The 13,860-nt window shown below is 43.6% G+C and overlaps 1 protein-coding gene across 2 annotated transcripts in view; it reads left to right on the top strand.

Moving 5' to 3' along the window:
• Positions 1-13,629, top strand: part of PPP1R1A (protein phosphatase 1 regulatory inhibitor subunit 1A) — a 536,807-nt gene extending 523,178 nt beyond the window's left edge. For both annotated transcript variants that reach the window (XM_086964611.1, XM_086964610.1), the window contains 2 exons: positions 10,227-10,356; positions 11,120-13,629. In XM_086964611.1, coding sequence (XP_086820737.1) covers positions 10,227-10,351 — 125 coding nt within the window. In that variant the 3' untranslated portion in view covers positions 10,352-10,356; positions 11,120-13,629. The remainder of the gene's footprint in view (positions 1-10,226; positions 10,357-11,119) is intronic.
• The last annotated feature ends 231 nt before the right edge of the window (positions 13,630-13,860 follow it).

Here is a 13,860-nt window from a genome sequence, read left to right as displayed (position 1 = left end):
ATCCAGGGAATTTTAATTGAGTGATCTAAGAACAGGAAATCTAAAATGATCAGCACTCTCCCTTGACCATATCTTCACCCAACACATCAGGAGCTTCACTCCCACCAGATCAGTAATATAGTTTACTCCAAGTTCTTCATGTACAGAGAACTCTGGGGGACCTTCATAATTGGTTTCAGAAACTTATTTTGTGAAAACTGGTATTATGCACCCAGGAGTAGCCCCATACTTCACTACCTTATAAAACCTTAAAAATACATTTGGACTGGCATCACTTTAAAAGCACACCTGACGACCATGAACCCAATCTGTGGGCATAGCTGGCAACAGCCCCCCATGATTTATTCATGTCGTCCAACTTTCCCTCCATCAGTGGTTCCAGTTCAATTTTGCATCATACAAAGTTCCCAAATAAGAATAAGCTGAAACCTTTGCTAGGGTATGGTGCCCCCCCTTTAAACATTTTGGACTTAGTCAACTGAGGGCCAACTTCCATAGCGTTAGATTTTGTAAAGTTGATTGTCTAGTCCAATCTGTCCATAGAAGAAACAAACCCATCAATGAAAACCTGCAGGCCTAAATGCTGTAAGTGCCGTGAGCACTGCATCATCTTCATGCAATAAAATTGGGAATAATTTGTTACCAACTCTAGGACATTCAGACTGTAGTGAAGAGAGGGTGGCTTCTAGGCCGTTAATATCAAAAGTGAATAAAAAAGGGGCAAGTATACTTCCTTAACGAACACCCCTGGTGTATTTAAACTATTCTGAAAGGCCCACCCCCTTGAAAAATCTAACTTCTGCCTTAGTGGGGCAAGGAGGTTCATCAGTAAAATTACAATAGCAGGGTCAGCACCTAGGGGAATAAGTACGTCCCACAATTTCTTTTGATTCACCCGGTCAAAGGCGGATGTAAGGTCCATAAATGCCAAAAACAGGACACCAGGTTGGACTACAGTGTATTTATTAACAAGTAAGTAAAGGTTGAGGCATTGCTCTGTAGTTGATTTACCCAGACGAAAAGGAACTGCACCTCAGAGATTATCTGATTCATGTGAGCTCATGTTGATAATTTAGTCTGGGACAATTACTGCTCCGTCAATAAGGGATATGGGACAGTAGCAGTGTGGGTTTTCCAAGTCAAGTCTAGGATATTTGTATCGCGCACAAATCACATCTGAGGATTCTCTTTGCGCTTGCAGACGGCTCTGACAAGAGGGTGGAGATGGTTTAATTTACAAAAAGCCAAGTCTTCAGCTTCTTGCGAAAGCGGCTATGTTCAGGGATAATGCGAAGATGAAGAGGCATTTTATTCTGGAGGTGTGTATTCTAAGGGGCGTCAGCAAAGACTCATTACTAGATCTGAGTTCTCTTCGAGGCTTGTACTATCTTAGCTTTTGAGACCAGTATTTGAGACTATTTCAATGCATGTGCTTAGGAACCAGGCATAGAGTTTTACTGGAAGCAAATGAAGGCTTTTTAAGCAGGGGGCAGAAGAAGATCTTCGCCGAAGATTGAGAACCAGCCGAGCTGCAGTGTTCTGAAGAACCTAGAGCCTATTCAGATGGTGTTCATTTATAGAGAGTAAAAGAGCGTTGCCATAGTCCATTCTATTTATAATTAGACCCTGCACTAGGGGTTTCCGGGTCTCAACGGGTATCCACTTAAAGACCTTCCTCAAGCTGCACATTACTCCAAAACAAGTACCCACGATATGATTGATTTGGTTTTTCATGGATAATTTTGTGATCTTTTCCCATGCCTGCTTCTGTTACAGTTGCCTCCTTTTTTTCAGAGCCCTCTTATTCTCAGAACAACAGTTTGCCACCCGCTCTCCATCTCAAGGGGTTTGCTTCAAGGCTTTCTTCAGAAGGTGGAGAACCTGTGAAAATTCAGCATCAAACCATTTAGGATTCGGGGGAAGGGGACTAGCAACAGGGACCATTAGCAGGCTAGAGATCATCTTAGCAATTCAGACAAAAGAGCTTAAAATCTCTTCCCCCGACACTAGAAGGTCCAAGCAGGTAGATTTCTCCTGATGGCAGACTGTAAAAAGTGAGTGGTTAAAGACCTTGGAATCTATCTGTGACCACCGTAAACTCCTCCCCTAGTCAGTCAGTGGTAATATTCCAGGGGGCATGCGAGAATGCTCCGTTAGGCGGCCTGCCTCCTCAAGATCCAGAAGCAAATGGTTATGGTCACTAAAGGGACTATGTATGATATTAAAGTTATCAGAGGCCCATCCCAAGGAAGCTGAAATGAAAATAAAATCAATGATTATAGCACTACACTTGCCTTTGAATGTGGGGGTAATTTGAAGCTTGACTGAATTAGTCAACTTATCTAAAGTAGAGACCAAATTGTGAGTGTGTAGAAAACTATTTAGGACGGCGCTTTTGGGGATGTGCTCCATGTGAAAGCCCTCAATAGACATGCAAGTTGGTATGCTATGAGAGGGATTTTATGAATTCAAACACAGATGACAATTAAAATCCCCAGCCAAAATACGTTTCTCTTGAGCAAGGCCCTCCCCCATTAATGAGTCAATGGCACCAATTAAGGCGCAGAGGTTTGAGGAGCTTTGTGACAACCTTTTTGCATTGTAGAAATAAATCAATACCAGGGAAAGAGATCTCCCGACAAGCAATTTCAGTCCCTGCAAAACAAGTGAATCCCACTTAAAGTCCTTCATGAAGACACAGAGCTCGAAGGCAACAAAATTAATTTGACCCCCATTCGCTTTTCCAGTGCTTGATCCACAGCAGGGCATAAAAAGGTTTTGGACCCCTCCAGGAAAAAATTATTCTATACTTCCCAAGTCTCCTGAAGACAGCTAATATTGAAGAACTTAATAAACAAGATCCACCTCGCCTCTAGAAATTTTGTGGACAATCCTGCCACATTCCATGAGACGAGTCTTAAGTCCTTCCCCATACCGTATGCGCTGCTTGAATGAGAAGTTCAGGGGCCAGCTGAAGGCCCGTGGGGAATATACCCTACAAGGGCGGTACACAGTGTTTAAAAAAAGTGTGGGATAATGCGTCAACATTGATGAAGACAAGCTCAGAAGATCTACAGAGCGCTGTAGAGAAGGCCCTGATTAATGGCCCTCAGATGTGGATATAGTGTTGTGCTCGAAGAGTCAGTCCAGGTCATTAGGATCTACCTGGGGAGAAAAACGATTTAAAGATACCATTTCCCCACCTGGAGCTCTCTCAACTCTACTAACACCTATAGGCTGAGTTAAGCTTGGGGTAAACAGCTGGGACTATAAAAAAAGCACAACTGTAGTGGTATGATACATGTCAAGTGAGTTAGTCTGCGAGGATTCTCTCAAGCTATTACATGCAATTTCTGGGTATTTAATAACCCTGGGTGTAGTGTGCGTAGTGGGGCTACGCTGAGCACCACGGAGTTGATAACAAACTCCGTGGCTCTCCTTGTAGCACCACTACGCCACCCGCCTCCCACCCTCACTAAAATAACAATTGGTAAAGTTTTAAAATATAAGTTTAAAAGCACCTTACCTTATCTGCGGCGTCCCTGGCTGGCGTCCTCCTCGCTTCATGGCATTCGTGGTAAAACTACGCATATGCGGGGACCCGCGCATGTGCATTTCTTACAAGAAATGCGCATGCGCGGACGTCCGTGCATGCACAGTTTTCACCGCGAAAGAGATGAAGCGAGGAGGAGGCCAGCCGGGGACGCCGCTCACGCTGCAGAGAAGGTAAGGTGCTTCAAACGTATTTTTTTAAACTTTAGCAATTGTTATTATATGGCAGGTGGGAGGCGGGGGCGGGCCAACTCCGCTCCTCCGCGGAGTGTGCAGGGTTTTGCCTACTCCGCATTCCCCGCCGAACGCGGAGTAGGCAAAACTCCGCACAGCAAAACACACAAGATGATGGACGGAATGTTGCACATTGGCAAAACAGTCACCTCCAGTCACCGATCTGGGTTTAATCCATCGTTATTTTGCTCACCACGCGATCCCATTACAGACATTGAATTCTATAAACAAAGGTTCTTAGCTTATTTGGAAATATAGCAATACTGTATAGAACACAATAGGCTACTATACGTTTGAACTTCCTTGCCCAGCCGGACAAGGAATTTATTTATCAACAAATATCAAATATAGTTATAATACATTTCTACAGCAGTGGCGTGACACAATCCTGTGCCGTACTGGGAGGAAAAAGGAAATAGAGAAGAGTGAAAGGGGTGTTTACAGGCAAAAGAAAGGAGCAGGCAGGGCACTGTTATAAGTAAAGGATAGTGACAGTGTCGCCTGGAGTAGCACATACAAAACCACATATGAATTATTTTCATGTATGCCAACTCATGGGTGTCGACGTTTCGATCCCTTTGCTCAGTTATATAAAGGGGATCATCATCAGGACTTTTACAATAGAGTTTGCCTGAGTTTGAGAACGCCTCTTAATGAGAGGTGAAGGATGGTAAACTTGGTTATTGGATATTTGGGATGGCGCCGGGGCTGGTTTGCAGCAAGACAGCCAGGAAAAACGTTCCTTAGACAATCGAGCAGTTGCACTGATAGTGCGGTGGGTGCTGAAAGCTTTCTTGTATTCCCCGTTACGGCGTGGTGCCGAGCATTCTTTGCTGTGTTTTCCGTTCCTAACAAGATATGGGCGGAGGTGGGGGATCGCCGGCTTACTGGTCGCGCCGGGTGTGGCGGGCGTAATCAAGGATAGAAAGTTAGAGGGAGGCTCAATGGCCGTCGTCTCCTTACGAGCAATGTCGGAATCTGCCGCGGGTCAGAGTCGACCTCGCGGATCACCGTCTGGGTGCTCAGTCTTGCTGCCGGTGATCCGCGAGGTCGACTCTGACCCGTGGCCCATTCCGACATTGCTCGTATGTGTTCTATACAGTATTGCTATATTTCCAAATAAGCTAAGAACTTTTGTTTCTAGAATTCAGTTGATACCCATGGTTCATAGCTACCCGCTGGTTCCCCCTTGTTGCCCCAAAAAAAACCATTACAGACATTGCCATTTGTAAATCAGTCTTTACCCTGTGCCTCATGGCTCATGGGAACAGTCCAGCCCGAACTGCCAAGCCTTGTTTTTCCTGGACCGAAATCAAGTATCCTGGGACTGGTTTCTGGCTATCGGCCATCATCAGCCAGGATAGCTTGACTACAGTGGCGTAGTGAGCAAGGGACCACGTCTGGGCATACCCTTCCCTCATAGAGCGAACAGCAAAACACATAAGATGATGGACGGAATGTTGCACATTTGCAAAACATTCACCACCAGTCACAGATCTGGGTTTAATCCATCGTTATTTTGCTTACCACGCCACCCCAGATCAGACATGGCCATATGCAAATCAGCCTTGACCCTGTACCTCATGGGAACAGTCCACCCCAAACTGCCAAGCCATGTCTTCCCTTGGACCGGAATCAAGCATCCTAGGACCGGTTTCTGGCTATCAGCCTTAATCAAAAACATAAAGGAGGGGACCCCTGTACCGTTACGTTGAGGTCATGGAAGAGAGGGGAAAGGGTAAGTACAGTACTAGAAAAATTCCCTCACGACCTATCTACTTTTTATTTACCAACATTGTTTATATATTTCATATTGCATATTATTCAAACACAACAACATCAGGACTAATTCATATCATTTCTTCAGTATATTTTCATTTCATCATTATTTCTTTTTCATTTCCATTTATTTTCTTATAAAATATTTGTATCCATTGTATCTATGATACGTACATTATTTTGTAAAAAAAGGCTCATATTACCAAAAGTGCAATTACAATTTCATAACAAATATCCCCTTGGCTATAAAAGCACATCAATACTAACAAAACTCCACTCACTCAATATCATTCATTCTAATTCATAACCTTTCACACCCACCATATACATGCTGTATCTGAACAAATCTTGATTTGTGGGGCACAAGATTCTCTGCCTAACTATGAACCATAAGTTGTTAAATTTGGTTCCACGCAAGGTCGACGCGCGTTTCGGTGGGTTATCCACCACCTTCCTCAGGACCTATGTTTTAAAAATCTGCACACTCTGCGGGTGGAGCTGAGTTTTCTGGCCACAGTTAGTATTTAACACTGACAATCACACAGTCTCCGACGAAGTATATTCAGTAGGGCCCAATCCAAGAAATCATACAGACCATCAATATGTTGGAATGACTGGAAAACTCTCAACATTTCAAAACTCAACACAGTACTCGGCATAAGACCACCTAGTAAAGGTCAAGGCATGGAAAGTATTGCAATAGCTACCCAACAGTGGCTCAGCAATGCGGCTGAAACTTGCCCACCAACCCCTCACACTAAGGGCAATAGACATCGTCCCCCAGTCCCGTAGTTTAACGCCTCACTTAAAGAGGAGAAAACCAAATGTAAGGTACTAGAAAGACAGTGGCGGAAAGACTTCGCTCCTGAGAAAAAAAGGACGTATCAAAACGCAAGAAACCTATACCACACTGCATGCAAGAAAGCCCGCGCCTGTACGTCTCTAATACCATCATGGAAGCCGTAAATAGAGCAAAAACACTGTTCAATACGGTTAAAGATTTAGCAGGGGCTCAAACTACAGCAACTACCCGCCCATTAAACAAGAGACAATGTCAGGATCTCGCTCACTTCTTTACCGATAAAATAGACAATTTAATCATAGAAATCAACAGTAACAAAACTAACACTGCTTCTCAGGCTGACTTGGAGTATACCCCCAGTGTAAATCAGACCTTAGAACACTGGCCGCTTATTACGATCGACACTCTAAAGTCCATCCTTAAGACCATCAAATCTGGCTCCCCGTGCGACCCTATTCCTATTAATATAATGAAACTACTGGACACTCCCTCGCTTGAAATCATTGTGGACACACTAAACTCTTCCTTGGAAATCTCTACAGGACCCACTCTTTGGAAGCATGCTATTATGACTCCAATACTAAAGAAACCAACAGCAGACCCTGAAAAACTGTCAAACTACAGGCCCATCTCACTTCTCCCTGCTTTTTCCAAATATCTGGAAAGACAGGTGCACTCTGCCCTAACTCTTTTTTCCGAAGAAAACTCTCTCCTTCATCCGACTCAGTCTGGATTCCAAGCTGGCTTCTCCACGGAAACCGCTCTGCTGGGAGTCACCGAAACCATTCGGAAACTCCTTGACGACGGTCAAACGGTTGCCCTTATTCTTCTTCACCTAAGCGCAGCCTTTGACACTGTGTCGCACGAAAGGTTACTAACCACGCTAGAAAAAAACGGGATATGTGGCGATGCTTTGAAATGGATCAGGTCCTTTTTGGAGCAACGGACGTTCCAAATCACCTCATCCACAGCGTGCTCTGGACTTTTCAACTCCCCCCACGGAGTACCGCAGGGTTCTATCCTCAGCCCGTTGTTTTTCAACCTTTACCTTAGACCTCTGGCAGATTTAGTGGAGAGATCTGGACTTACCCTCATGACATACGCAGATGATTCACAGATTATCTTCTCTCTGTCAGAATCTAGTCCACGATCCCCGTCTCTCCTTAAACAAGGTCTCCAGAACATCTTCAGCTGGATGACTAACAACCAGCTGAAATTAAATGGAGACAAGACAGAGATTCTCCTTCTGGGCAAACAGCGAGATCTCTGGAACGCCTCACATTGGCCTTCCCAGATGGGAAATCTCCCAACACCAGTCACCCATGCAAGGAATCTGGGGGTAATTATGGACAGCTCTCTGTCCATGAAACAATAGGCCAGCAAGGTTGTAGGCCTTTGTTTTACCACCCTGAAGTGGCTTAGAAAGATCCTGTGGATGCTGCCCATCTCCACTCAGAAAACCGTAGTCAATGCCCTTGTCACATCTCGGCTTGACTACGGGAACATCCTGTACTTATGTGCAAATAAAGCAGTCATAAAGAGGTTACAGCTTGTCCAAAACTCAGCTGCCCGACTTTTATGTAAAATCCCAAAAACCACCTGTGTTTCCTCCCACTTGCGTGAACTGCACTGGCTTAGGGTGGAAAACTGTATCAGATTCAAAACTCTGAACTATATGTTCAAGATTAAAGCAGGCACCGCACCTAAATACCTACAGGCATTAGTTCATCCCTACATTCCCAAAAGAAACCTATGGTCACAATCAGCAGCAAACTTCTGTGTGCCTAGGTTCAAACTTTCTAGAATGGGAGGGAGATCGTTTTCCCACCAGGGTCCGTCCATTTGGAATTCACTTCCGCCCCACATACGCAAGGAAGCAAGCTACTCTAGGTTCAGGAAAGAAATAAAAACCTGGTTGTTCGATCAATAATCTTGAACGACCCCAGTGAACCCGGTCCACCTATTGTGCTGTGTCTTGGCGCCAGGAAACCCTTCTTGGGTAGCTGTTTGCGCCTTATAACTTTAAAAAATAAAATAAAATAAATGTTCTTATGGTCTGCCATGTTAAATCTTGTGTGTTTGCCTAACCAATGGGAAACCTTATTGCTCAATTGGCCTGTAATTTCCTGGTTATGAGTAACAAGCCCGGGAACCCCAGTCTGAACTATGGTATAGGGACAAAAGGCTAGGGGAAGATTGATTAATGGCAATAAGAAGCCGCTATGAAGAGGATAAGAGGACTGGGCTGCTACAACAGGGGTATGCACGGAAGGGTGCTGACTAACGGGGGCCGATTTCATGTAAAAAGGGTGAGAATCATGGCACTGGGTGTGGGCTGTCAGGCTAATTTAAACAAGGGATGTAGGGATGCAAGTACGAGGCTGAATGCACCTTGGATAGTTAATAGAGGGCACATCAACATTGGTGACATGAGACTGCAAGGGTAGGGAGAGGGTGCATTGTCAATGAAGGACAAAATGTTCTCCTATCTAGTTAATATTTCTCTAGAAGCTGGTGATGTCTGTTAATTTTTGTGTTACAGGAGCCCAAAGTCCTCCATGGTCTCGAGACAGTTGCTCACAAATTGGCCGGCAAACCCTTCAATGTTTCTGGCAGATGTTCAGTCTTTTTGGTCTTGTGCTTCTGTTTGACAGTTAGCGGGTAGCATCATGGCAGTACTAGAAGGTGAGGCTAGGGAGGGCCTACTCATGGGAATGCCAGGAAGAAAGGCCTCAGGGGCCGGGATAGATACAGGGCCAAATGGATCTGGCAAAGAAGCAACAGGCTCAATCCCCTGCACACTTATGGCATCCGTGTGCAGGGCCTCTAGAGGCAATGGAAAAGTGGAGCCTCTGGGTTCTCCTGACTGTCGCCTTTCAGCCCAGTCAATTTCCTTTGAAAATGCCCTCACTGATTCTACCGGAAAGGAGTCAATAGTTGCGTGGCTTGAGACCGTAGGTGTCGTGACCGGCACGGCTTTACTTTTCCCCATAATCACTATACAGGCTGAAACAACAGGAAAGAAGACTTAGTGACAACAATAACTCAGTTACATACTGCAAAGTCTTCCAGTACAAGATATGCCACTGCTACTGCCACAGAGAGTTTAAACCACTGGACCTGGCCGGGGGCCAAGAGAGCAGGCCCAGCCTCTTCCAGCTGCTGACAGGTGCAGACAGCTCACTCTCGGCCTGGTCTTTGCCCGGTCCACTCCCATTTGCGTCCCAGAACTGGCTTTGTTGTGGGCTTCCTAGGGATTCTCATGTCCAGAAGACATTGCAGTGTTCACTGGGTCACTTGTGTTGTAGCTGTGCTAAACCTACAATATGAAAATAGCAACTGATTGGAAATCACACCCACAGACACACACTCAAACACCACATGCCTATATGCACTTGTGTCCTCTGCTGTCCCGCTCCATCTATTCTCGAAATCTTTGTCACTCATTTTTTACTCTTTCTTTCAGAAACCTCTATACACTAGTCCTCAAATACATTTGGACATTTGATAAAATAATCAAAGTCCTTCATTAAATCCAAAAAGACATCTACGGCTATAAGTACCAGATCAAAGTGTTTATTGCAACCTGTGAACTCTACATTGCCATCTTATTGTGGAGGTGCCTCTTCTTTACTCCAGTGTTAATCTCTAATGTTATGAAGCTATTGGTTCCAACTCTTATCCTTCATTGACCCGTCTAATTACCTTTGTTCACGCAATGATCCCAAAATGTATTGCTGAACCCTTGACTCAAACTTCACTGATGGATCATCAGCTCAGAAATGAGTCCATTTAAAATATTCTAATCAATTTTTTTATCACTGGTCACATTTTAAGCCCTGTTTCCTGTCCCAAACAGGAGACGACTCTACAGGAGCATCCTGCAAGGACACAGAGAATCAAGCAGAGGACCTGTCTTCAGACATGCAGAGGATCCACATACCACTGCAGGATTCACCACAGGAAAGAGGTTCAGCTGACTGATCGAGGTGAGCAGCTAGCTTGGGCTGGCTCTTGGGCACTCCATATGGAAGGGCTGGCAAGCCCAGTGGTGCAGGTGGTTTCTGTCTGCTGGCAGAGGTTATGCAACAGAGGGTAGAAATTATTGTATTTCTAAAAATTGTCCACACCTCATTAAAAAAATCCCAACCTCTCCTTCTTTGAAGCTATACCAATGCAACCCAAAATCCCTAGTCTGCTCTTGGATATCTATTCATCCCGTCAATCATTAGTATGAACTTAAATATACTCCACTAATGATCAAGGTCAACTCCTTTTAGTTTATTCTACCACAAAAGAAACTGGAGTAAGTAGATGAAATGTTTTCCTTAAGATCACATGACTATTCCTAATATGTAGCAATAACCAATGGCGGATGGATTAACCTTCAACATTTTTTGGGTAGCGTGCTGCTCCCCATAAAGCGCTTCAATGCCTTCAACAGCGGAGGTGTGTGCTACATAAATGCACTTACAATAAAACTATGTCATAAATACCCTAACAATTCCTTCAGCTCGATACCTACATTTCCTAGGAGGTCCCAGGGGAATTTTTAACGACCCTGACTGTTAAACCCCCTAAACGATAATGAAACCAACCAAAATTAGCAGTGAGTCAACAAGGGGCCAACTGAATTATGTATCCAACAGAAAAAACAACCAAAGTGTTGAAAAACAGGGAAGAGCCGTCAATGTGTTTTAAGCATGCCTCAAAGTTCAGCCTGTGTGATTCTCTTCTCTTTCTTTATTACAGGTCTGACATTATTGGGTCTGCTGCAGTTGTCCTTGAGAGTGGAGCATTTTCGTACAGCTTACATCACACTGAAGAAGATTCTCTGTAGTCCTTTTATGAAAATTATTTTTTTAAAGGAGGAAAACACAACCCACAAAAGCCAGCCGTCAACGCACCCAGGCGTGGTTGTGATATTTTGCTAGCACAAAGGAGTCACTGCCTGTAAACACAATGCGCCTTGGCTTTTTCCTTCCCTTTGTCCATTAGTCATACTCCCCGGTCTGTGTGCTATACCCAGAGAGACAGATCTGCGACTGAGATGAATGCCCACCTCGAGTCCGCAAAGTTTGACTGCAGCTTGAAGAATTTAGCCTTAATTGATGTAATGAGCACCATCTGCAAATATGAATTTATAAGATGTGGCTAGGCTCGTTGCAACATGAATTCCATTTCCTAGTTGGCAGTTAGTAAAATTGACCTTCCTGACCAATACATCCAATTTACTGTTAAAAGAAGATTTAGTAAAGAAAGGAACATGTGATACAAATAAGTTAAATATTAACTTTCTATATTTACGGTATGAACTGTTTGTTTATCACTTGGATGTATGGCTTTAAAATGGTGTGCCATATGAAACGACGTAGATCAAATCAATTCAGTTTTTCCTCAGTTACTTAAATGCATTCAAGCTTATTATCCAGTCTTGCCTTATTCTTCCAGTGTGAAGATATGGATTTCAAATCATGCAGTGCCTTGGGGCATAAACTTTAAAAATGCAGGTTTGGTCAAACAGTCTTGTGGGTCGGAAGGTGTGATATCTTATCTGTTGTGCCAGCTAAATCAATTATTATTCTAAACCCATTAAATGATGTTATAAAATGTAGTGAGGCTATGGAAACGTCAAACCTTAATTAGGAAAAGCAACATGGGTCTATGTCTATCAAAAAATGTAGATGCCTTATTATAATGCAATGGCAATTTGTTTTAACTCCAGATTTTCTCACACACTAACATGACCTGGTCTTACCTACATAAAGGACAGGGAGAATTGCAGAAAATGTTTGTAGAATTCTGTGCAAGCGGCTTAAGTAGGAAGTAGCATGCCTCTGTTTCGTATTATTGAAAGTGTGGTTTAAGTGTGCAGGGATCATTACTTTGGTGTGATTGCTTTAACTACCAACTGCAAAAATTTTACTGTAAACAAGTTGGTTAAAGTCTGTTTAAGCCCCGATTGTCTCGCAAGCTCAATGCGCATGCGCATTGACAGGCGAGACCTAAAAATGAAGCACGCCGTGACTCGACTTCTTTCCAAGTCCATTTTAGATACATCTCTACAAGTAGATGTGGAGCGTCAACTCCCGTAAACCGCTATTCAGCTGACATATGTCGGCCTATCTCAACCATCCACCTTGAAATCATATTCAATTAACCAACACCTGCCATCAAGTGCTGCGATACGTACACAGCTGAAATGTATGCTCTGCTGACCGTCACCAACTCACTAGCCCTGCCTGCACTTTTGAAGGCAAGGATGGTCATTTTTCACTGTCTGTGACCCCAGATACCTGAAGATGACTTAATACATAGGGGTATATTTACAAGGAATTAGCGCCACCAGAAAGTCAATTTTAGAAACGTTCTGGTGGCGCTATGCCCTTCTCCATATTTACAAAGCAACTCTAAGTCACTTTGAGTGGCTTAACGCTGCTTTGTAATTACGGGCCCTTTACATGCATCACTTTGCGTGAAAGGGGCGTGCAATGGGTGTTGCTGTGGGCGTTCAACCGCAACACCCATTACATTTTGACGCTGCCCCAGATTTACAAAGAGGTGTAAATGTGAGGCAGCGCCAAAAACGAACGCCATCCAATAGCAGGTGTTAGAATGGCAAAACAAGGAGAAATACTTTTATTTCTCTTCATTTTTGCTTTTTCTATGTGTGCTGCAAAGAACAAAACACCATTAATGATTATATATGTGCTTCCTGCATATAAGCAGTCATTAAATAATAAGGATTTGCTACTTGTATGTGTGCTGCAGAATGCAGCACACATAGAAGTAACGAAGCACCATTATTGATTGTTTATATGCAGGATTGTTTCCCTTCCTGCACATAAACAATATTTCCCTGCAGCGCAGGAACCCTTGCACTATTGTGCAACGGTGCATGTGTTTGCGCTAAGTAGATAATTTTAGTGCCAGTTGTAAATACGATGCATCCCTGCATTTTGGAAAAGTGGGCGAGCGGCACTTCCAAATTGGCGAACCTCCGTGCTCCGACATTTCCTTGTAAATATGCCCCTCGGTGTGCACATTAAAAGCTACCAAACATAACAGCCATTCAGTCCTCAGTAACGTTTTAGCACTCAGGATAGAGTTACCCTCTCCAAAATTTGCAATGAATTGATTGTATATCAAGACAGTGTGGGGATGTGTCAAAAATCCGCAAAAATCTACATGAGTTAGTTGGAAAGAGTGTTAAGGGATGATTTACTAATGCTTGCATGTGAGTTCATGCTGTACAGTGCAATTTTGCTACACAGGGGTGCCCATGCAACATTTTTGTTATTGTACCCCATAGTTTGACATGTTTTTTAATATTTCTTGCAGTAGATTAATCCTCAGGAAAGGATCCCCCGCTCTTCTTCAAGTTGAATCTTAATAATGTAATAAAATTACATAAAACTAAAATTCTGTCAACGAAAATCAGCGACTGATTAAATGGAAGAAATTGGGTCTGAAAAACAATCTTATCTTACGGT

This window comes from Lissotriton vulgaris, chromosome 1_1, assembly GCF_964263255.1.
Source record: "Lissotriton vulgaris chromosome 1_1, aLisVul1.2, whole genome shotgun sequence".
Taxonomy (NCBI): Eukaryota; Metazoa; Chordata; class Amphibia; order Caudata; family Salamandridae; genus Lissotriton; species Lissotriton vulgaris.
Note: the sequence above shows the minus strand (reverse complement) of the source record. Positions and strands in the feature narration are given on the sequence as shown.